The 23644-nt window shown below is 42.2% G+C and overlaps 2 protein-coding genes across 3 annotated transcripts in view; both read right to left on the reverse strand.

Moving 5' to 3' along the window:
• Window positions 1–310: 310 nt before the first annotated feature.
• Window positions 311–4556, reverse strand: LOC110522950 (cathepsin L1-like). 2 transcript variants are annotated; one of them, XM_036977601.1, is made up of 8 exons: window positions 4218–4249; window positions 3988–4126; window positions 3487–3609; window positions 2709–2861; window positions 2162–2386; window positions 1725–1893; window positions 1325–1442; window positions 311–1124 (listed from the first exon to the last, which is right to left on the reverse strand). In XM_036977601.1, the coding sequence occupies exons 1-8, from the start codon at window positions 4232–4234 to the stop codon at window positions 1025–1027; spliced, it is 1044 nt and encodes a 347-aa protein (XP_036833496.1). In that variant the 5' UTR covers window positions 4235–4249; the 3' UTR covers window positions 311–1024. The 2 variants fall into 2 exon arrangements, with proteins under 2 accessions (XP_036833496.1, XP_036833497.1); XM_036977602.1 differs by lacking the exon at window positions 4218–4249 and adding an exon at window positions 4387–4556 and having other exon boundaries at window positions 928–1124.
• The window catches only part of LOC110523893 (cathepsin L1-like), a 34831-nt gene continuing 11497 nt past the window's right edge, over window positions 311–23644 (reverse strand). Inside the window, exon 9 of the mRNA XM_036977609.1 lies at window positions 311–1030. Within this exon, the coding sequence (XP_036833504.1) occupies window positions 1025–1030 (6 nt within the window). The 3' untranslated portion in view covers window positions 311–1024. The remainder of the gene's footprint in view (window positions 1031–23644) is intronic.

A 23644-nucleotide genomic window follows, 5' to 3' on the forward strand; every position in this document is an offset into this window, starting at 1 on the left:
ACGTCAGATTACTTTAAACTTGAGACTACAGTTGTGCTCATATTTAATGAAGTCTAATGGTAAATGTTATGTACACTATAGACATTAGATTACACATTGGTACTTTACATATTGGTCTAAGATCAAGTAGATAAATTAAAGCTTGGACGATGGGTGCTATAGACAGCGCATAAGCCTCATAATAATCAGTTATCTTAGAACAAATGTAATTATAGCATCTGAGTGATAATGTGTAGACTCACAAGCGGGCTAGATTCACCAGTATACATTTATGATCTATAGCCGTTAGTCACATGATAATGGAGTCAGATTGATGAATGTAGTTTATTATTATTAAACACAATTTGAACTCATCTACATGTGTGTGTTAGAATGTTATACATCTCCTCTCACCACCCGGAGGCATATCAGTCTCTGCATCACTAGGCTCTTGTCTAGACATTACCATTCAACACCTTTACTCAAACACTAGCTGCAGATAAAAAAAGCAGTGGAGGAAACAAACCCAGGTGTACCGTTCTCTTTTTGTCCCTCACTTTCAGAAACAAACTCAGTCATTTCAGAGCTCTAGTCTTCCTCAATGTCTTATCATTCAGTGGTTGTTGCTCTCAGCTCCACAGAGAACGCGGCAGTTAAAAATAGACGGTATATCAACTGTACCTCAGGAATATATATCTCCTGTGTCTACAACAATGTTGTAAACACAAACAGTAAGCACAAACTGACATGTGCTAGAGAATGTAGTCTAGCTGGTCTCATCAAGTAAAGTTACAAATAAACGGAATGCTTAACTCAAATAGAACTACACACACACATAAAATCAAGTATAAAACAAAATAGGTAGAATTTTCATAATTTCCCTAAAACAGCGTTTCTTTAAAACCCATGCAGCAGGTTTCTCTCGCGCATTTCACAGACTTAGTTAAAGCAGCACTGCAGTCCTCATTGCCCTTTTTTTCAGAACGTTCGTCAAACATCTCTAAAACTAAACCTCTGGGTCTAGTGTTCGAGAACTTACAGAACACTAGACCAGTGGGTAGCTGGCTGCCGTGGCGATGCCACAGTGGTTCTTCCTGTCTTTGGCCATGTAGATGTAGCCTTTGTCTCCCCATTTCTCGCTCCAGCTGAGGAAGAGACAAAACATGTTAGTCCCACAGTTCTAGTTAGTAGGAAATTATAGATGCACTGCTGCTTTAGAGAAACGTATGACTTAGACCATAGTATCAGGACAAGAGAGGCATATTCCCCGATGAGGAAATCAACACATCCCATAGTGGTGACGTAACAAACAAAAAACATCCTAGGAAGATACTATGTACTGTACCTGTTCTTGACAATCCAGAATTTCTTGCCATCTACATCCTCTCCTTCAAAACCGTATCCCACCACCAGAACTCCATGGTCAAGCTCCACACTGCTGCACTTCTCGTCATAATAGATCCCTACAGGGAGAGGACATAGTTAAATTAGTGGGCTAAGATACAGAGTTTACTTTACACACTAATCAAAAACCACCTGATCTCAAACCTAATAGTTGGTTACTTAGCTAGTAATTAGTTAGAAATATTGGTCACAATTTACTTCAAAGACAACACCATTTGTACACGGTGAACAGGACAATAGACCAGTACAGATCACTGCTACCTCAAAATTGTAGGTAGGGAATCCAATCCTTGCAAATAATGTTACACAAAATTGAAGTTGCACCGCTAACTGCTACTCACCAGACTGGTAGAACTGGAAGGATTCGTGGCTGGCATCGATGGCGACAGCGATGGGGCCGACAGACGCCACAGCCATCATCAGAGCGTGTTCTTTGCCACTGGGGATGTCCACAAAGCCAGTTTCATTGACAGCACTGAACTCTGGTCGGTAGTGGCAAATATCATCATCCTGAGTTAAGAGAGAAGAACAATGGCCATGATTAGTAAAAAACAACATATTCCAAATATTCAAACAAGTCGGTCATTCTTGGAGACAAATCCCACTGTAATGAAGTGGAAACTCAAATTTTCAAAGTTGAAGTTGTAAGTCATTCCAGATCGACAGCAAAAACTGCATGATCTGGGACCAGGCTAAAAGAACAGGGCCTTACGTTTAATAAATGCATCTTCATACCCTATTATATTTGAATTCAGACTAATAGTACACAGGGCCTTACCTTGCCCACATAGGGGTAGGACGCCTCTGTGTCCAGGCCGCCGTTGTCCTTTACATACTGGAACGCCAAGTCCATGAGACCCCCATTACAGCCCTCGTTGCCCTGGGGTCTGGAGCAGTCCATCAGGTTCTGTTCACTCAGAGACACCAGATTGCCAGTCTTCCTGAATTGCTGACCCTCTATGGCTCCGGTGGAACTGAACGCCCAGCAAGACCCACATGAGCACTGAGGGGGTAAAGGTTGTTAAACATCTTGTTACTTTTTCATGCCAGAAAACACTGACGTGCATATTACGCCAGTAATAAATACATTATATATATATATATATATATATATATATATATATATATATATATATATATATATATATATAACAATATATAACAATATATATGGGCAATTTGCCGCCTTATCTTCTGGATACTGTAAATTACAATCATGGTAAACAGCAGGCAAACAAGCCAGATAGTTCTCTGGAAGTAAAACCTTATTTAGTGACACAGCAGTGTGTGGATGAGTCATGACTCATGAGTGATTCAGGTCTCACCTGGTCCTTGATGGGAGTAACGTAGCCCTTCTCTCTCCAGTCCACGGCTTCAGGGGCCTGCAGGTAATTGGGTTCCATGAACAGAGAGCCCTTGTACTTCCTCTCAGTCGTCTGCTTGTAGCCGTTCATGAGCTGCCTGAACTCTTCGTTGGTCTAGGGAGGAAAGAATCAGAACACGTTGAAACGTAATGTCTTCCCTGAAAAGATGTGGTTTGTAATTTACCATCTGAATGGGAAATGTATTTTTTTTTACGTCTTAGGACTGTTTTAAAAGTTGTGCACTTAGCCATAAATTATGTGTGCATCTTTAAAAGACTATGACTAAGTTTCAATTCTCTTCTCGGGATAACTATTCCATTCCTGCTTGATAGTTGAAGAAACCTAACCTACGAGTCTGAATACATTCCTGCTTTCATTGTCAACGCTGACACCTGTGCCTGTGAAATATTTCATACTGTATGTGCTTTAGCAAATCTATGGCATGACAACAAAAAGATCCAGCTACATCACACACACAGTATGGGAAAGAGCTGCTGAAAGGTAGCTCCTGCTCCACAGTAAAATGTCTCAGCAACAGACTTGGACAGAAGTTCACTGGAACTGATATCAGCACCTGAAAATGTCCACTGCTTTAGTTCCTGCATATTATTCCTGAATATTAGCTCAAAAGTCCTGCAGAGTTCTTGGATATAAATATATACAGTACAGGCCCCCAGAATGAGTAGCGGCACCCATTTCATCCATGTCAAGCACTGCTCAGCAAGGTGATTCTTCTTACCATGTCACCAAAGTGGTTCATGCCCAGACGATAGGAGAGTTTTCCCATAGAGTGGTCCAGGTTGTGCATCTCAATCTTTTTCAGGTTCTTTTCCCAAACTATCCTTCTCCAGCCCTCCTCGCTCTGTAACAATGAGTGAAAAACAGTGAGAAAATATACACAATCATATACTGTCTCAGAACTATGTGCACAATCCATGCAATTAATGATATATAGGTGTAATTTACAGCCACATGTATGCACCAATTGATAAATTTGAGCCCCTTGTTGAGAGCAGTGCAGGATGGTGGGAGGAGTCAAAGGAGGACAGGCTCATTGTACTGGCTGTAATGGAACTGAGTCAAACGTAGTTTCTAAATGTTTGATACCATTCCAATAATTCCATTCCAGCCTTTACAATAAGCCCATCCTCCAAATCTCATCCCACCAGCCTCCACTCGTTGGGAGCTACCGAGGGGTTCCTATGAGGATGTGCTCCTCTACTTGTGCTTAAACACCCACCTCATGGTAGTTCTTGCTGTGCCAGTTCTTCCACAAGTGCCAGTGGCCCTCCAACTGAGAGTCAAACATAGGGGCCGCATACACAGCACTCATACAGAGCACCAACACTGCCAAGTACAGGGACATCATGGTCAAACAGCTGTGGAGAGAGAGAGAGAGAGAGCAGAGCTCAGTCAGCCTTGTATTTTCAGTGTAAAGAAGCTATATAGCATAAAATGTTGAATTTGTACCTTTGAAACAACGGCATATCTTCAACGTTATATACAACAAAAAGTCTGAAACGGTAGACTAATATTGTCTTTCTGTATCAATCAAATCAAAGAGCAAATGCCCCTGGTAAATGTGTATAACCCAAGATCCTAACACTGTACAAAGAACATAATGGAAAGCTGTACTTACTTTTCCCCGTCAATTTGCAGTAGCAGGGTGATGATTTCTGTTGCTGTTGCTGTGTAGTCAGTGAACAAGACACAACACTTTATACAGCCAGCTAGCTATATGTCCTATAGTGGTGGGGGCTGGCTTGTGATTGGCTGAAAGGGGACGGTATCTCCCACTGCCGGCCAGCTGAAAGATAATTTAAAGATCTCAGGTCCTGCCCGGTGTAAATAGCCCAGCATGTGATTCCTGACCACTTGACCGTTTTCATCGACTCCGTAAAGATAAAACATCAAATTTGATTAAACATCTTTAGTGGGTGGATTAGATTACTGGGAAGCAAAAGGGTAGAAAGACACATTGTAACATCGAGTCAGTTTCCATTACCATTTTTTCATCTTCGGTTACTTTGTAACAGTTCTCTAATCATGTGCGGGCGCGGAGGAGATGAGAGCATGACACGCTGATGCTTATACAGCAATGACAAAGAAATAACCAGAAAAAAATGCTAAACATGTTCATTGAACAGTAATGACATGAATTTAGGAAGAAATGTTACATGTAGTCTAGTACCTGAAACTGAGTGGCCAACAACAAACGCCACATGTGTTCCTGCTCTGTGAAGCATACAACAGCTTCAGTGTTTGTTCAACCATGTCCTAATATGATAGATTCAAATAATAGCCTGAAGTTGAGAGAATGAACAAATTAACCTACATTTATCTAGCTCAAATATTAAGATGATCTGCATTCTTTAGATACTGATGAGTTATTGTGTGATACTCTGCTGTGTCAAGAAAGTTCTGATGGGCTTGTAAATCATTTGTTTGTGTAAATAATCATTCCAATTTCATTTGAAAGGTGTCTTACAAGCCTTTCAGTGTTTTCCTACCTCTTCTGCACATTTTTTTTTTCTTTTTAAACATTGATAATACATTTTAAACCCACTAAATCAAAACACACAGAAAACACACTAATCAATACATTGTTTCTAAACAATTGTGTAATGTCACTTTTGCCTTGTCAGCTTTAGGAATTTCTGCCTGTCAACCAAACATTCACACAGGAAGAAGGGGAGGGATTATCTTCTTGGGCTGCTGCTGAATCTGTTGCTACAGATAGGAGACACACACACACACACACACACACACACACACACACACACACAATAGATGTGTGGTTAGTAAAATGATTCCTTGATTGGTATTGGTGTGTCTACAAAAACACTACAGGGAAATCAATGATTGGATGGGTATTGAATAATTCAATAGGTTTGTTTAAGATTTCCTAGTATTCCAAATAAGAAGTATGTTTTGATAACAATGCAGTAATGTATCTGTGTAACTTAAAACTTTTGCTGACACTGATTACAATCTAGCAGGAACAGATGCACTTACTCCCCCTGTCAGACATGAAGTGTACTACAGGTAATGTAACAGTCATGACCATGTGTAATTAATTCCCTTCTCCCAGTTGCATGTTCCAAAGCACCTCTCACTCACATGGCTCTCAGATATCTAAATTCTTATTAACCAATGCTTCTCACGTGATCAGATTCTTCTCACAGGCATCTGACAGGCACATCGGGGACTCAACTGATTGGGTCCTTCTTATCGAGTTCCAGAGGTGCATATTGAAGATATTGGAAGAACTGTCCACATTTACTTTCGTCAGCCAACAAGATGAGTAGGCCTAACAAACAGAAAAAGCACTAGCCTATGTCAATCTACTATCCCCCATAGTACAAAGTTGACCTATTCTATTGGTCAATTTATCCTTCAGTGTGAGAACGAAATATTCAAAACCCAAATTAATAGAACCACTCGCATCAAAAAAAAACATTTCAAAAGCAATGAGGCTGATGCAACAGATAGCTTAAAATGTTCATAAACGATTAGGCTTTTTCTTCACATTATAAGCGCAGTAATGCACAAACGGCAGTAGGCTATGTGCGAATGTTCCTAAATGCAATCAATTAACGGGACACCACCATTCTCAAAAGTGACCACAAATTCTATTATGCATGTAATGCTTTATTATAAAGCTGCATTTTTATGGTGAAAATGATCTTCCTCAAAACCTGAAACTCACGCGCCGCCTAAGGATGCCAGTTAGACCGGTTGTAAAGCAGATTAATGTTCTTAATTTCAATTAGTTATTTGGCCACTTAGTTGTGATACAAACTTTATCAAAAACATATAGACCTGTGGACTAGGCTACATGAGGTGTGAGACTATGACGTGAATACGTCGTAAGAAAAAGGCATGCGCTGTTTCTTGCCTTACTTGCCTACACAAGCTGGGCATCACTCACAAATGATAATATATAATTGACAGATGATAGGCTAATATAGTCATCCATCAGACTATTCTTGATTTAATATTGTCTTAAAATATACTAAATAATACGTGAGAATGTTGTTTTGATTTAGAATGGACTATTATCATGCACCGGTTTCAGAACAGGGGAAAAATACAAGTCATCATGCACTTAAATAGCGAATGGAGGACTTAATTGTCATGCTAGCCAGGTAGGCTATATTCCTGTTGTAAAGCAAAACAATGTGCTTAATATTAGGGAAGTTGAGAAATATAGTCAGCCTAAAGGAAGCTGAAGATCTATTTTTAATAGAAGCCATCACTGTTTCCTCACGCAATTCCATAGCCTGTAGAAATTTTGCGCAACATGAGCTCATGGGCTCTCATGAAGTGTTTGATTAGATTTTATACACATTTGCATTGATGTCAGAGAGGATTAGAGGGACAATATAGTGCTGAGTACAAGGCAGTTAGCAAGTTTGGTGGGCTAATGACCATCAGCAGCACCAGAGCTTGGAAAAGCCTAATTACCATGACCACAGTAAAAATTTAGCATGACCGTTGAGTCATAGTAATCTCCTTTTATGCACTCTGGACAGTAAATTGGTAGGACCCAACTTGCTAAAGACCATCGGGTCGCTAATGGACTGATACTCAGGGCTCCATTGTTCTTCTTAACCACTCCTGACATCAATTCAAATGCAATCGATAATCACAGCAAACAGTATCTTGCTTTTAAAACTCACCTCACTGTGATTGATCAATTTGAAGAAATAAGTTTACAGCAAGTTGAAACTGAGTGGAAAACATGGTCGTTGTGGGTATTGTTTCAACGCTGAACACAACGACAGTGCTTTCTACGGTAATGATTCATTCAAAACACCCATACGCATATTTGAACTTATGCAAATGCTTCGCCTCTGAGCACTTCAAATCAAAGTTTATTTGTCACGTGCGCCGAATACAACAGGTGTTGTACATGCTTACTTACAGGCTCTAACCAATAGTGCAAAAAAGGTATTAGGTGAACAATGGGTAGGTAAAGAAATTAAACAACAGTAAAAAGACAGGCTATATACAGTAGCGAGGCTATAAAAGTAGCGAGGCTACATACAAACACCGGTTAGTCAGGCTGATTGAGGTAGTATGTATATGTAGATATGGTTAAAGTGACTATGCATATATGATGAACAAAGAGTAGCAATAGCGTAAAAGAGGGGGTTGGCAGGTGGTGGGTGGGACACAATGCTGTTAGCCCGGTTAGCCAATGTGTGGGAGCACTGGTTGGTCATTGAGGTAGTATGTACATGAATGTATAGTTAAAGTGACTATGCATACATACAGTGGGGCAAACAAGTATTTAGTCAGCCACCAATTGTGCAAGTTTTCCCACTTAAAAAGATGAGAGGCCTGTAATTGTCATCATAGGTACACTTCAACTATGACAGACAAAATGAGAGAGAAAAAATCCAGGAAATCACATTGTAGGATTTTTAATGAATTTATTTGCAAATTATGATGCTATTTGTATTTGGTCACCTACAAACAAGCAAGATGTCTGGCTCTCACAGACCTGTAACTTCTTCTTTAAGAGACTCCTCTGTCCTCCACTCATTACCTGTATTAATGGCACCTGTTTGAATTTGTTATCAGTATAAAAGACACCTGTCCACAACCTCAAACACTCACACTCCAAACTCCACTATGGCCAAGGCCAAAGAGCTGTCAAAGGACACCAGAAACAAAATTGTAGACCTGCACCAGGCTGGGAAGACTGAATCTGCAATAGGTAAGGAGCTTGGTTTGAAGAAATCAACTGTGGGAGCAAGTATTAGGAAATGGAAGACATACTAGACCACTGATAATCTCCCTCGATCTGGGGCTCCACGCAAGATCTCACCCCATGGGGTCAAAATGATCACAAGAACGGTGAGCAAAAATCCCAGAACCACACGGGGGGACCTAGTGAATGACCTGCAGAGAGCTGGGACCAAAGTAACAAAGCCTACCATCAGTAACACACTACGCCGCCAGGGACTCAAATCCTGCAGTGCCGGACGTGTCCCCCTGCTTAAGCTAGTACATGTCCAAGCCCGTCTGAAGTTTGCTAGAGAGCATTTGGATGATCCAGAAGAAGATTGGGAGAATGTCATATGGTCAGATGAAACCAAAATATAACTTTTTGGTAAAAACTCAACTCCTCGTGTTTGGAGGACAAAGAATGCTGAGTTGCATCCAAAGAACACCATACCTACTGTGAAGCATGGGGGTGGAAACATCATGCTGTGTGGCTCCCTTCTGCAAAGGGACCTGGACGACTGATCCGTATAAAGGAAAGAATGAATGGGGCCATGTATCGTGAGATTTTGATTGAAAACCTCCTTCCATCAGCAAGGACATTGAAGATGAAACGTGGCTGGGTCTTTCAGCATGACAATGATCCCATGCACACCGCCTGGGCCTAGCCAGTCTCCAGATCTCAATCCCATAGAAAATCTTTGGAGGGAGTTGAAAGTCCGTGTTGCCCAGCAACAGCCCCAAAACATCACTGCTCTAGAGGCGATCTGCATGGAGGAATGGGCCAAAATACCAGCAACTGTGTGTGAAAACCTTGTGAAGACTTACAGAAAACGTTTGACCTCTGTCATTGCCAATAAAGGGTATATAACAAAGTATTGAGATAAACTTTTGTAATTGACCAAATACTTATTTTCCACCATAATCTGCAAATAAATTCATAAAAAATCCTACAATGTGATTTTCTGGATTTTTTTTTCATCTCATTTTGTCTGTCATAATTACAGGCCACTCTCATCTTTTTAAGTGGGAGAATTTGCACAATTGGTGGCTGACTAAATACTTTTTTTGCCCCACTGTATATATTTAACAGCCAAGCAAGAATTATCGGTGTAGCCTATTATCGTCTAGACATGACGTTGAGAATAAATGTAAAGGCTGTTGGTGGAAGAAGGTGAGGACCAAGGTGCAGCGTGGTACATGTTCATACTTTTAATAATGGAACTGAACACTGATTAACAAAAACAACAACGAGAACAACCGAAACAGTTCTGTCTGGTGCAGACACAAAAACAGAAAGCAAATACCCACAAACACAGGTGGGAACAGGCTACTAAAGTATGGTTCTCAATCAGAGACAACGATTGACAGCTGCCTCTGATTGGGAACCATACCAGGCCAAACACATAGAAGTACAAAACCTAGAACAAAACCTAGAATACCCACCCCAACTCACGCCCTGACCAAACCAAAATAGATAAATAAAAAAGGAACTAAGGTCAGGACGTGACAATAAAAACCTCCACTCCAAGCTTCCATCAACAGAGTCAATTGAATTAAAAAAAATATAGAACTACAGGGGCCCGTTTGGAAAAACGAATCCCATTCGAATCGTCTCCTGCAATAACCTACATGCTTTGTTAATTACTTAACCAACTTCTTTAGTAATACTAGTCCCATCCGAATAGGGCTAGCATGTAGACCTATAACAGTGGAGGCTGCTCAGAAGAGGAAGGGGAGGACCATCCTCCTCAGTGAATTTCATAAAAATAAACATAGTGAAACATTTAAAAAAATCATTTTTAGATAAAACTATACTAAATATATTCAAGTCACCAAATAACTGATTAAAACACACTGTTTTGCAATGAAGGTCCACAGTAGCCTCAGCAGCACTCTGTAGGGTAGCACCATGGTGTTAGCTAGCTTCTGTCCTCCTTTGTGTACATTGACTTCAATAGAAAACCGAGGAGGCCAATGGTTCTCACCCATTCCATAGACTTACATAATAATTATGACAACTTCCGGAGGATGTCCTCCAACCGATCAGAGCTCTTGCAGCATGAACTGACATGTTGTCCACCCAATCAAAGAATCAGATAATTAATTTAGCACTGAAAGAGTAAGCTACAGCTAGCTAGCATTGCAGTGCATAACATGTGGTGAGTAGTTGACTGAAAGTGAGAGAAAGAGACTGGTTGAACAGTTTTGAACATATTAATTTCTTCCAAATGTAAGAAAAAGGAAGAGAAAGAGAGAGGTATTTTTTTAAACCTTCACTTAGCTAGTGAATGTAGCTAGCTAGTTTAGTCTCCTCAAACAACCGTTTCGAAGTAACACAAGTTTATTACAAAAACAGGGGGGGGGGGGCAGGCAAACAACAGGTCAAGGGCAGGCAGAGGTCAGTAATCCAGAGCAGAGTCTGAAAGGTACAGAATGGCAGAAAGGGTCAGGGCAGGCAGAGGTCAGAAATCCAGGGTGGTTTGACAGGGTACAGAATGGCAGGCATACTCAGGGTCAGGGCAGACAGAATGGTCAAAACTGGGAAAACTAGAAAACATGAACTAGAAAATAACAGGAGCACAGAAAACCGCTGGTAGGCTTGACGAAACAAAACGAACTGGCAACAGACAGAGAACACAGGTATAAATACACTTGGGACAATGGGGAAGATGTACACATCTTTAGAGGGGTGGAGACAAGCACAAAGACAGGTGAAACAGATCAGGGTGTGACTGGGTCAAACAGAGAAGGATGATATGTTAGCTAGCTGGCTATCCTACAGTGAAACTCTTCCAAGTCAAGGTATGTTTTTTCACCTGGTCACAGACAGCTGATTTGTTATGCACTAAAGCACACAAGCGAAGAGAAAAGTTGAGAGGATGACAGCGCGTAGATAGTTGTGAGAATGAATTATATAAACAGTACCAGTCAAAAGATTGGACACACCTACTCATTCAAGGTACATCGTAGAATAATAGTGAAGATATCAAAACTATTAAATAACACATATGGAATCATGTAGTAACCCAAAACGTTTTAAAACAAATCATAATATATTTTCTATTTTAGATTCTTCAAAGTAGCCACCCTGTAACGATTCTCGTTGGTGGAAGGAGAGGAGGACCAAAATGCAGCGTTCGTCATATTTTAATTGAAAAACTGAACACTACACAAAATAACGAAGAGAAAACGAAACAGTTCTGCCAGGTGAACAGACACTAAACAGAAATTAAACACCCACAACCCAAATGTACCCCCCCCCCCCCCCCCCCCCCCCCCCCCCCAAAGGTGCGGACTCTGGCCGCAAAACCTGAACCTATAGGGGAGGGTCTGGGTGGGCGTCTGTCCGCGGTGGCGGCTCTTGCGCGGGACGTGGACCCCACTCCACCATAGTCTGTGGCAGCGCCGGAGTGACGGGCGGCTCTGGCAGCTCCTGACTGATGGGCTGCTCTGGCAGCTCCTTACTGACGGGCGGCTCTGGCAGCTCAGGACAGACGGGCGGCTCTGGCAGCTCAGGACAGACGGGCGGCTCTGGCAGCTCAGGACAGACGGATGAACCTGGAGGGAGGAGACGGAGAGACAGCCTGGTGCGTGGAGGAGGCACCAGATGGACCGGGCTGTGGGGGAGCACTGGATCACTGGTGCGCAGCCTTGGCACCACTCCTCCAGGCTGGATGACCACTTTAGCCTGGACCATCCAGAGTGCAGGCACAGGTTGAACCGAGCTGTGGGTGAGCACTGGAGATCTGGTGCATACTACTCGCACCTCTTCATTGGGTTCAATGCCCACATTCGCCTGGCACGGGAGGAGCGCAGGCATAGTACGCACTGCACCCTCCCAGCGCCCCGGAGACACAGCACGCAGAGCCGGCGCAGGATACCCCGGGTCGAAACGGCGTACCGGAGACCAGACATGCTGAGCCGGCACAACACGCCCTGGCTGGATGCCCACACTCGCATGGCACTTGCAGGGGGCTGGCCTATAGCACACGCTATGAGCGCATACTGGCGACACCGTGCGCTTGACCGCACCAAAATATTTTTTTGGGGCTGCCTCTCGTGCCTGTCGCTGTCGTGCTACCTCCTCATATCGCCGCCTCTCAGCGCTCGCTGCCTCCAGTTCTTCCTTGGGGCTGCGATATTCCTAGCCTGTGCCCAGGGTCCCTTACCGTCTAAAATCTCCTCCCATGTCCATGAGTCCAGAGAACGCTGCTGATCGATACCACGCTGCTTGGTCCTTGGTTGGTGGGTGTTTCTGTAACGCTTCTCGTTGGTGGAAGGACCAAAATTCAGCGTGGTAAGTGTTCGTCATATTTTAATTGAAAAACTGAACAGTACACAAAATAACAGCGAAGAGAAAACGAAACAGTTCTGCCAGGTGAACAGACACTAAATATAAATTAAACACCCACAACCAAAATGGGGAAAACAAGCTACCTAAGTATGATTCTCAATCAGAGACAACGAACGACACCTGCTTCTGACTGAGAACCATACTAGGCCAAACACATAGAAATATAACAACCTAGAAAAAGGACATAGACTACCCACCCCAACTCACACCCTGACCAACCTAACACAAAGACATAAAAAAGGAACTAAGATCAGAATGTGACACACCCTTTGCCTTGATAACAGCTTTGCACACTCTTAGCATTCTCTCAACCAGCTTCACCTGGAATACTTTTCCAACAGTCTTGAAGGAGTTGCCACATATGGTGAGCATTTGTTGGCTGGTTTTCCTTCTCTCTGCGTTCCAACTCATCACAAACCATCTAAATTGGTTTGAGGTTGGGAGAATGTGGAGGCCAGGTCATCTGATTGAGCACTCCATCACTCCTTCTTGGTCAAAAAGCAATTACAGTGCCTTGCGAAAGTATTCGGCCCCCTTGAACTTTGCGACCTTTTGCCACATTTCAGGCTTCAAACATAAAGATATAAAACTGTATTTTTTTTGTGAAGAATCAACAACAAGTGGGACACAATCATGAAGTGGAACGACATTTATTGGATATTTCAAACTTTTTTAACAAATCAAAAACGTAAAAATTGGGCGTGCAAAATTATTCAGCCCCTTTACTTTCAGTGCAGCAAACTCTCTCCAGAAGTTCAGTGAGGATCTCGGAATGATCCAATGTTGACCTAAATGACTAATGATGATAAATACAATCCACCTGTGTGTAATCAAGTCTCCGTATAAATGCACCTGCACTGTGATAGTCTCAGAGGTCCGTTAAAAGCACAGAGAGCATCATGAAGAACAAGGAACACAACAGGCAGGTCCGAGATACTGTTGTGAAGAAGTTTAAAGCCGGATTTGGATACAAAAAGATTTCCCAAGCTTTAAACATCCCAAGGAGCACTGTGCAAGCGATAATATTGAAATGGAAGGAGTATCAGACCACTGCAAATCTACCAAGACCTGGCCGTCCCTCTAAACTTTCAGCTCATACAAGGAGAAGACTGATCAGAGATGCAGCCAAGAGGCCCATGATCACTCTGGATGAACTGCAGAGATCTACAGCTCAGGTGGGAGACTCTGTCCATAGGACAACAATCAGTCGTATATTGCACAAATCTGGCCTTTATGGAAGAGTGGCAAGAAGAAAGCCATTTCTTAAAGATATCCATAAAAAGTGTCGTTTAAAGTTTGCCACAAGCCACCTGGGAGACACACCAAACATGTGGAAGAAGGTGCTCTGGTCAGATGAAACCAAAATTGAACTTTTTGGCAACAATGCAAAACGTTATGTTTGGCGTAAAAGCAACACAGCTGAACACACCATCCCCACTGTCAAACATGGTGGTGGCAGCATCATGGTTTGGGCCTGCTTTTCTTCAGCAGGGACAGGGAAGATGGTTAAAATTGATGGGAAGATGGATGGAGCCAAATACAGGACCATTCTGGAAGAAAACCTGATGGAGTCTGCAAAAGACCTGAGACTGGGACGGAGATTTGTCTTCCAACAAGACAATGATCCAAAACATAAAGCAAAATCTACAATGGAATGGTTCAAAAATAAACATATCCAGGTGTTAGAATGGCCAAGTCAAAGTCCAGACCTGAATCCAATCGAGAATCTGTGGAAAGAACTGAAAACTGCTGTTCACAAATGCTCTCCATCCAACCTCACTGAGCTCGAGCTGTTTTGCAAGGAGGAATGGGAAAACATTTCAGTCTCTCGATGTGCAAAACTGATAGAGTCATACCCCAAGCGACTTACAGCTGTAATCGCAGCAAAAGGTGGCGCTACAAAGTATTAACTTAAGGGGGCTGAATAATTTAGCACGCCCAATTTTTCAGTTTTTGATTTGTTAAAAAAGTTTGAACTATCCAATAAATGTCGTTCCACTTCATGATTGTGTCCCACTTGTTGTTGATTCTCCACAAAAAAATACAGTTTTATATCTTTATGTTTGAAGCCTGAAATGTGGCAAAAGGTCGCAAAGTTCAAGGGGGCCGAATACTTTCGCAAGGCACTGTACACAAACTGGAGGTGTGTTCAATCATTATCCTGTAGAAAAACAAATGATAGTCCCACTAAGCACAAACCAGTAAAGCACCCCCACACCATCACACCACCTCCACCATGCTTCACTATGGAAATCACACATGCAGAGATAATCCGTTCACCTACTCTGGATCTCACATAGACACGGCGGTAGGAACCAAAAATCTCAAATTTGACCAAGGGACAGATTTCCAATGGTCTAATCCATTGCTCATGTTTCTTAGCCCAAGCAAGTCTCTTCTTATTATTGGTATCCTTTAGTAGTGGTTTCTTTGCAGCAATTAGACCATGAAGGCCTGATTCATGCAGTCTCCTCTGAACAGTTGACATTAAGATGTGTCTGTTGAAATAAATGTGAAGCATTTATTTGGGCTGCAATTTCTGAGGCTGGTAACTCTAATGATCCTCTGCAGCAGAGGTGACTCTGGGTCTTCTTTTCCTGTGGCTGTCCTCATGAGAGCCAGTTTGTTTTTGAGACTGCACTTGAAGAAACATTAAGAGTTCTTGACATTTTCCAGATTGACTGACCTTCATGTCTTAAAGTAATGATGGACTGTTGTTTCTCTTTGCTTATTTGAGCTGTTCTTGCCATAATATGGACTTAGCCCTATTTGGTAAAATACCATCTTCTGTATACCACCCGACCTGGTCATAACACAACTGATTGTCTCAAAAATATTAAGAAGGAAAGAAATTCCACAAATTAACTTTTAACAAGGCACACCTGTTAATTGAAATGCATTCCAGGTGACTACCTCATGAAGCTGGTTGAGAGAATGCCAAGAGTGTGCAAAGCTGTCATCAAGGCAAATTGTGTCTACTTTGAAGAATTTCAAATGATTCCATATGTGTTATTTCATAGTTTTGATGTCTTCACTATTATTATACACTGTAGAAAATAGTACAAATAAAGAAAACCCTTGAATTAGTAGGTTTCCAAATATACCAACAAATATATGGGGGATTGGAAAATATGCAGACAATTAATTAAATTGATGGAAGCTACAATCTATCTGCGGTATTAAAGCTGATCTACCCTCTAAACATTTTTATTCAATAATAATAATATCTAACTCTCTCTAACAGTACATCAACTGGTGAAAGCTAGCCAAGTTGATTTACTTCTGTTGAAATGGGACAAAACAAAGAATACAAAACATTTCCATACAAACAACAGCTGTTATATGGTAATAATAGCCACCTAAAGCTGAACCGGCTGTGGTAAATTAGCTACTAGCTAGCTAATTTATTCACTTCAGTCTGAGAGGGATTAAGCATTAGCTAACGTTACATGGTAGTTACTCTAGCTAAAAACTTGTGCACTGGGATTAAACACTAGTTTAGTATTTTTCTGTTAAGTTAAACAGCAGTTACCTTGCCAGCTACATCACTGATGATGATCAGTCAACTAAAGAGTAGCCAGTTTCTACTCTACTTGCTTTTACAACTTGGAGAAAGAGAGCAACACACTGACAACAGCTGCCTTTTTTTAACTCTCCCTTGCTGGTCCAGCCAGCCTTCCGGAAGCTTGCTTTCACACAGCCTGTCCGGCCTGTCCGCCTGCTCTGTGGTGTCCTCTGTGGTGTCCGCATTGTCCTAAATCCAGCAAGCTGAGGTGTCCTCATGGTCCTAAATTACACCGGGGATGCTTTTTGTCTCACATTGCATGACCCCATGTCCTCAGTGAAAGTTGCGTCCCAGGTCATGATTGGCATTCATGTAGTGCTGAGCAATCACATAGTAGATATTTGTGGTGTGGTTAGCTGTTTTGTGTTCAGCTATTCTTAATTTAAGTGTGCGTTTCCTCTGACCAATGTAAACAAGCCCAAATGGGCATTTGAGCATGTAAACAACAGCTTTAGTCTCAAAATCAATTGATTTGCTGCAGTTTCACCTTAGTCTAAGGAATTGACCAGTAGGAATATTACGTGTTAGAGGTTTATGCCTCATATCCACCGGATGCATCAAACTCTTTGCGTTCTGGCAGAAGTCATTCAGTGTCAATGGAGCAGTCGGGAACGCTACGTGGGGGGTTCCCCACTAGGCTGCAGTGCGTTCTGTGTTTAATATTTTAAGTTGAGCTTTGCTTTACCATGCAGTGGTACAAACGGAAGTACACACAGACTCCAACTAGCTAGCTTTTAGCTAGCAAAAATAGTAGTTTCAAGCATATCACCGTTGCTTTTTAAAATAGCTAGGTCGAGGAAATTGACAGAGGAAGTGCAATGTTCTTCTGTAAATGATAAATGGGGATTAGTATGAAAAATCGACAAATTGGGATAGGGGTTCTGTAAGGCTATAATTACCAGAGACTTTAGGCCTCAGAGGAGTTTCAGATAGTTTCTTGTGAATCTTAGGTAGGCCACAGTAAGCTGCACATACTGGGTGAAGGGTGATGAGGAAATCAGTAATCCAACCTTAGCCTAAAGGACTGCTAGTATATGCATCAATTTCACTGTTAATACAATCCGTAGAGTTTGCACGTAAGGGTTCATAGAATTCTCTTTTGTGATATTGTTCATAGCTTTGTACAGCAACAGCACCCCCCTTATCAGCAGGGAGAACTACAAGATTACCGTTGTTTTGTAGACCTTTGAGTGCTACAATCTCTTCTGCCCTGAGGTTACCTTAAGAGGATTCATACTTTTCTGTCTCTTTTTAAGTCACAGTGACACTGTTTTTGGAAAGTCAGGAGGGATCATTCCTACCCCTTTCAAAAAGAAGTCTACCTTTTCACCATTCTCTAATCTGAGCCCCTCTATTACCACACAATGTACAATCACCTGGTTGAAAATGACCTTAGAGAAGATGCCAGTAAGCATAAATACTCTAAAGGTAACCTCAGTGCAGAAGATCTCAGTGCAAAGGTCTACAAAGGTCTACAAAACAACTGTAATCTTGTCATTCTCCCTGCTGATAAGGGGGGCACTGTTGTTGTACAAAGCTATGAACAATATCACAAGGGCATTCTGAGTCATCTGAACAAAAGAGAATTCTATGACCCTTTATGTGCAAACTCTACGGATTGTATTAAGAGTGAAATTGATGCATATATTAACAGTGCTTTAGACCAAGGTTGGATTACTGATTTCCTCATCACCCCTCACCCAGTATGTGCAGCTTACTGTGGCCTACCTAAGATTCACAATAAACTATCTGACCCTCCTCTGAGGCCTAAAGTCTTTGGTAATGATTGCCTCATGGAACCCCTATCCCAATTTGTCATTATTTTAATTAAAAAGTTGGTTCCTTCCTTCCCAGCATTGTTGTGTGACACCACTGATGTGATAGAGATCCTTGAGAATGTCAAAGTTGAATCTAATGATATACACTACATTACCAAAAGTATGTGGACACCTCATTCCAAATTCACGGGCATTAATATGGAGTTGGTCCCCCCTTTGCTGCTATAACATCCTCCACTCTTCTGGGAAGGCTTTCCACTAGATGTAGTAACATTGCTGTGGAGACTTGATTCCATTCTGCCACAAGAGTATTAGTGAGATTACAGAATAGCATTACACTTCGTCTACCAATATCCTAGATCTCACTATTTTTAAAGGCGATGGTGATAGGCCACGCTTAAACATTTCATTTTTTTGCAAACCTCTCAGTAGGAACATTCTCCTAGGTATGATAGTAATCATCCTAAATCTCTAAAACGCAACATTCCTACCGGTCAATTCCTTAGATTAAGGCAAAACTGCAGCAAATCAATCGATTTTATTTGTCTAAAGCTGAATAATGAAAAAGAGTTTCCTCGAACGTGACTACAGGTCTCCTCAACGTGGCACATAAGCGATCACCAGAGACCGATAGAGTCGCCCTCTTCACCAAAAAAGACCAACGCGAGAAATCTGATATTTTTAAATATTTTTTTACCACTTAATGCAACCCGTCTCCTTCCCTTTTTCCAAATGTTGTTACGTTACAGCCTTATTCTGAAATGGATTAAATACATTTTAAAAACTCAGCAATCTATACACAATAAGGACAAAGCGAAAACCAGTTTTTAGAACTTTTGCTAATTCATTCAAAATAAAAAAAATAGAATCCAATATATTTTTTAAATACATTAGTCACATGCGCCAAATGCTTACTTTACGAGCCCTTAACCAACAATGCAGTTTTAAAAAATACAGATAAGAAAAAGAGATAAAAGTAACAAGTAATTAAGGAGCAGCTGTGAAATTACAAAAGTGAGACTATATACAGGGGGGGGTACCGATTCAGAATCCATGTGCAGGGTCACCGGTTATTTGAGGTAGTATAAACATGTAGGTAGAGTTATGAAAGTGACTATGTATAGATGATAACAGAGAGTAGCAGTGGTGTAAAAGAGGGAGTGAGATGGGGTGGGGGGGCACTGCAAATAGTCTGGGTAGCCATTTGACTAGATGTTCAGGAGTCTTATGGCTTGGGGGTAGAAGCTGTTTAGAAGCCTCTTGGACCGAGACTTGGCGCTCCGATACCTCTTTCCGTGTGGTAGCAGAGAGAACAGTCTATGACTAGGGTGGCTGGAGTCTTTGACAATTGTAGGGCCTTCCTCTGACACCGCCTGGTATAGAGGTCCTAGATGGCAGGAAGCTTGGCCCCAGTGATGAATTGGAACGCTCGCACTACCCTCTGTAGTGCCTTGCGGTCGGAGGCCGAGCAGTTGCCATACCAGGCAGTAATGCACCCAGTGGTGCAGCTGTAGAACCTTTTGAGGTTCTGAGGACCCATGCCATTTCAGTCATGGCCAGGTCGCTGACCTCCTCTCTGTAGGCTGTCTCGTCGTTGTTGTGATCAGGCTGTTGTGTCATCTGCAAATTTAATGATGGTGCTGGAGTGCCTAGCCGTGCTGTCATGAGTGATCAAGGAGTACAGGGGACTGAGCGTGCACCCTTGAGGGGCCCCTGTGTTGAGGATCAGTGTGGCGGATGTGTTGTTACCTACCCTTACCACCTGGGGACGGCCCGTCAGGAAGTCCAGGATCCAGTTGCAGAGGGAGGTGTTTAGTCCCAGGGTCCTTAGCTTAGTGATGAGCTTTGAGGGCACTATGGTGTTGAACGCTGAGCTGTGGTCTATGAATTGCATTCTCACATAGGTGTTCCTTTTGTCCAGGTGGAAAAGGGCAGTGTGGAGTGCAATAGAGATTGCATCATCTGTGGATCTGTTTGTGCGGTATGCAAAATGGAGTGGGTCTAGGGTTTCTGTTATGATGGTGTTGATGTGAGCCATGACCAGCCTTACAAAGCACTTCATGGCTACAGACGTCGGTAGTCATTTAGGCAGGTTACCTTAGTGTTCTTGGGCACAGGGACTATGGTGGTCTACTTAAAACATGTTGGTATTACAGACTCGGACAGGGAGAGGTTGAAAATGTCAGTGAAAACACAGGATTGTGTCGAGGAACAGATCTGTGGAAGGGTACAAAAAATGTCTGCAGCACTGAAGGTCCCCAAGAACACAGTGGCCTCCATCATTCTTAAATGGAAGAAGATTAAAACCATGAAGACAATTCATAGAGCTGGCAGCCTTGGTCAGGGATGTGACCAAGAACCCAATAACCTAGCCATGTTGTCGAAGGAATTATCCGTAGAGCTCCGAGACATTGAAGGTCCCCAAGGACACAGTCATACCCTCATTCTTAAATGGAAGAAGTTTGGAACCACCAAGACTTCCTAGTTCTGGTTGCCTGGCCAAACTGAGAGATCGGAGGAGAAGGGCCTTGGTCAGGCAGGTAAACAGGAACCCAATGGTCACTCTGACAGAGCTCCAGAGTTCCTCTGTGGAGATGGGATAACCTTCTAGAAGGAGAGCCATCTCTTCAGCACTCCACCAATCAGGCCTCTATGGTAGAGTGGCCAGACGGATGCCACTCCTCGGTAAAAGGCACATGACAGCCTGCTTGGAGTTTGCCAAAAGGCACCTAAAGGACTCTCAGACCATGAGAAACAAGATTCTCTGGAAGGTTCTGCAAGACTCAATGGCATGGTTCCCCTTCCAACAAACAACGACCCTAAGCACAAAGCCAAGACAACGCAGGAGTGGCTTCAGGACAAGTCTCTGAATGTCCTTGAGTGGCCCAGCAAGAGACCGGACTTGAACCCGATCAAACATCTCTGGAGAGATCTGAATATAGCTGTGCAGCGATGCTCCCCATCCAACCTGACAGAGCTTGAGAGGATCTGCAGAGAAAAATGGGAGAAACTACAAAAAAAATGTGTGCCAAGCTTGTAGCGTCATACCCAAGAAGACTCTAAGCTGTAATCGCTGCCAAAGGTGCTTCAACAAAGTACTGAGTAAAGGGTCTGAATACTTATGTAAATGTGATATTATTTTTAATACATTTGAACAAAATTCTAAAAATGTGTTTTTGGTTTGTAATGATGGGGTGTTATGTGTAGATTGATGAGAACAAAATAAAACAATTTAATCCATCCTAGAATAAGGCTGTAACGTAATAATATGTGGAAAAGGTCAAGGGGTCTGAATTTTTTCCTGAATGTATTGTATATCATGCCCAGTTGTTTAGAGGTTGAGGTGATTTGTTGATCAGATAATCGGTGCAGTGCTTTCTTCCGGCTGATCCTTGTGAACAAGCAGAATAGTATTTTACCTTCACCATCAGATCTGACCATCCGACCAACCAGGCCTGTGACCAAAGACACTGGAGGGGGAAAGAGAGGGGTAGTCAGTCAGAGTCTGTGTCACGGCCGTTGAATGAAGAGGACCAAGGTGCAGCGTGATGAGCGTACATATTCTCTTTATAGAATGCCCACCCCAAATCACACCCTGACCAAACCAAATAGAGACATTAAAAGGCTCTCTAAGGTCAGGGCGTGACAGTCTGAAGTGGCTTTTGCTTATATTTTTCTCTCATCTGACAAGATCAGAGATGGGGAAGAGAGGGGGGAAGCCTAATTGCTTTGTTGTTTGCTTTGTTTGTTCATTTCCATATTATGTCTACAGTGCCTTGCGAAAGTATTCGGCCCCCTTGAACTTTGCGACCTTTTGCCACATTTCAGGCTTCAAACATAAAGATATAAAACTGTATTTTTTTGTGAAGAATCAACAACAAGTGGGACACAATCATGAAGTGGAACGACATTTATTGGATAGTTCAAACTTTTTTAACAAATCAAAAACTGAAAAATTGGGCGTGCAAAATTATTCAGCCCCCTTAAGTTAATACTTTGTAGCGCCACCTTTTGCTGCGATTACAGCTGTAAGTCGCTTGGGGTATGTCTCTATCAGTTTTGCACATCGAGAGACTGAAATGTTTTCCCATTCCTCCTTGCAAAACAGCTCGAGCTCAGTGAGGTTGGATGGAGAGCATTTGTGAACAGCAGTTTTCAGTTCTTTCCACAGATTATCGATTGGATTCAGGTCTGGACTTTGACTTGGCCATTCTAACACCTGGATATGTTTATTTTTGAACCATTCCATTGTAGATTTTGCTTTATGTTTTGGATCATTGTCTTGTTGGAAGACAAATCTCCGTCCCAGTCGCAAGTCTTTTGCAGACTCCATCAGGTTTTCTTCCAGAATGGTCCTGTATTTGGCTCCATCCATCTTCCCATCAATTTTAACCATCTTCCCTGTCCCTGCTGAAGAAAAGCAGGCCCAAACCATGATGCTGCCACCACCATGTTTGACAGTGGGGATGGTGTGTTGCTTTTACGCCAAACATAACGTTTTGCATTGTTGCCAAAAAGTTCAATTTTGGTTTCATCTGACCAGAGCACCTTCTTCCACGTTTGGTGTGTCTCCCAGGTGGCTTGTGGCAAACTTTAACCGATACTTTTTATGGATATCTTTAAGAAATGGCTTTCTTCTTGCCACTCTTCCATAAAGGCCAGATTTGTGCAATATACGACTGATTGTTGTCCTATGGACAGAGTCTCCCACCTCAGCTGTAGATCTCTGCAGTTCATCCAGAGTGATCATGGGCCTCTTGGCTGCATCTCTGATCAGTCTTCTCCTTGTATGAGCTGAAAGTTTAGAGGGACGGCCAGGTCTTGGTAGATTTGCAGTGGTCTGATACTCCTTCCATTTCAATATTATCGCTTGCACAGGGCTCCTTGGGATGTTTAAAGCTTGGGAAATCTTTTTGTATCCAAATCCGGCTTTAAACTTCTTCACAACAGTATCTCGGACCTGCCTGTTGTATTCCTTGTTCTTCATGATGCTCTCTGCGCTTTTAACGGACCTCTGAGACTATCACAGTGCAGGTGCATTTATACGGAGACTTGATTACACACAGGTGGATTGTATTTATCATCATTAGTCATTTAGGTCAACATTGGATCATTCAGAGATCCTCACTGAACTTCTGGAGAGAGTTTGCTGCACTGAAAGTAAAGGGGCTGAATAATTTTGCACGCCCAATTTTTCAGTTTTTGATTTGTTAAAAAAGTTTGAAATATCCAATAAATGTCGTTCCACTTCATGATTGTGTCCCACTTGTTGTTGATTCTTCACAAAAAAATACAGTTTTATATCTTTATGTTCGAAGCCTGAAATGTGGCAAAAGGTCGCAAAGTTCAAGGGGGCCGAATACTTTCGCAAGGCACTGTATCTCTGAGAAGCTCCCAGGAAAGAGCTAAAAATAGCCCATATATGTAGCCTTACAAATAAGATCCATAAAATCAATAACTTGCT

Source organism: Oncorhynchus mykiss, chromosome 5 (assembly GCF_013265735.2).
Source record: "Oncorhynchus mykiss isolate Arlee chromosome 5, USDA_OmykA_1.1, whole genome shotgun sequence".
NCBI classification, from domain to species: Eukaryota; Metazoa; Chordata; class Actinopteri; order Salmoniformes; family Salmonidae; genus Oncorhynchus; species Oncorhynchus mykiss.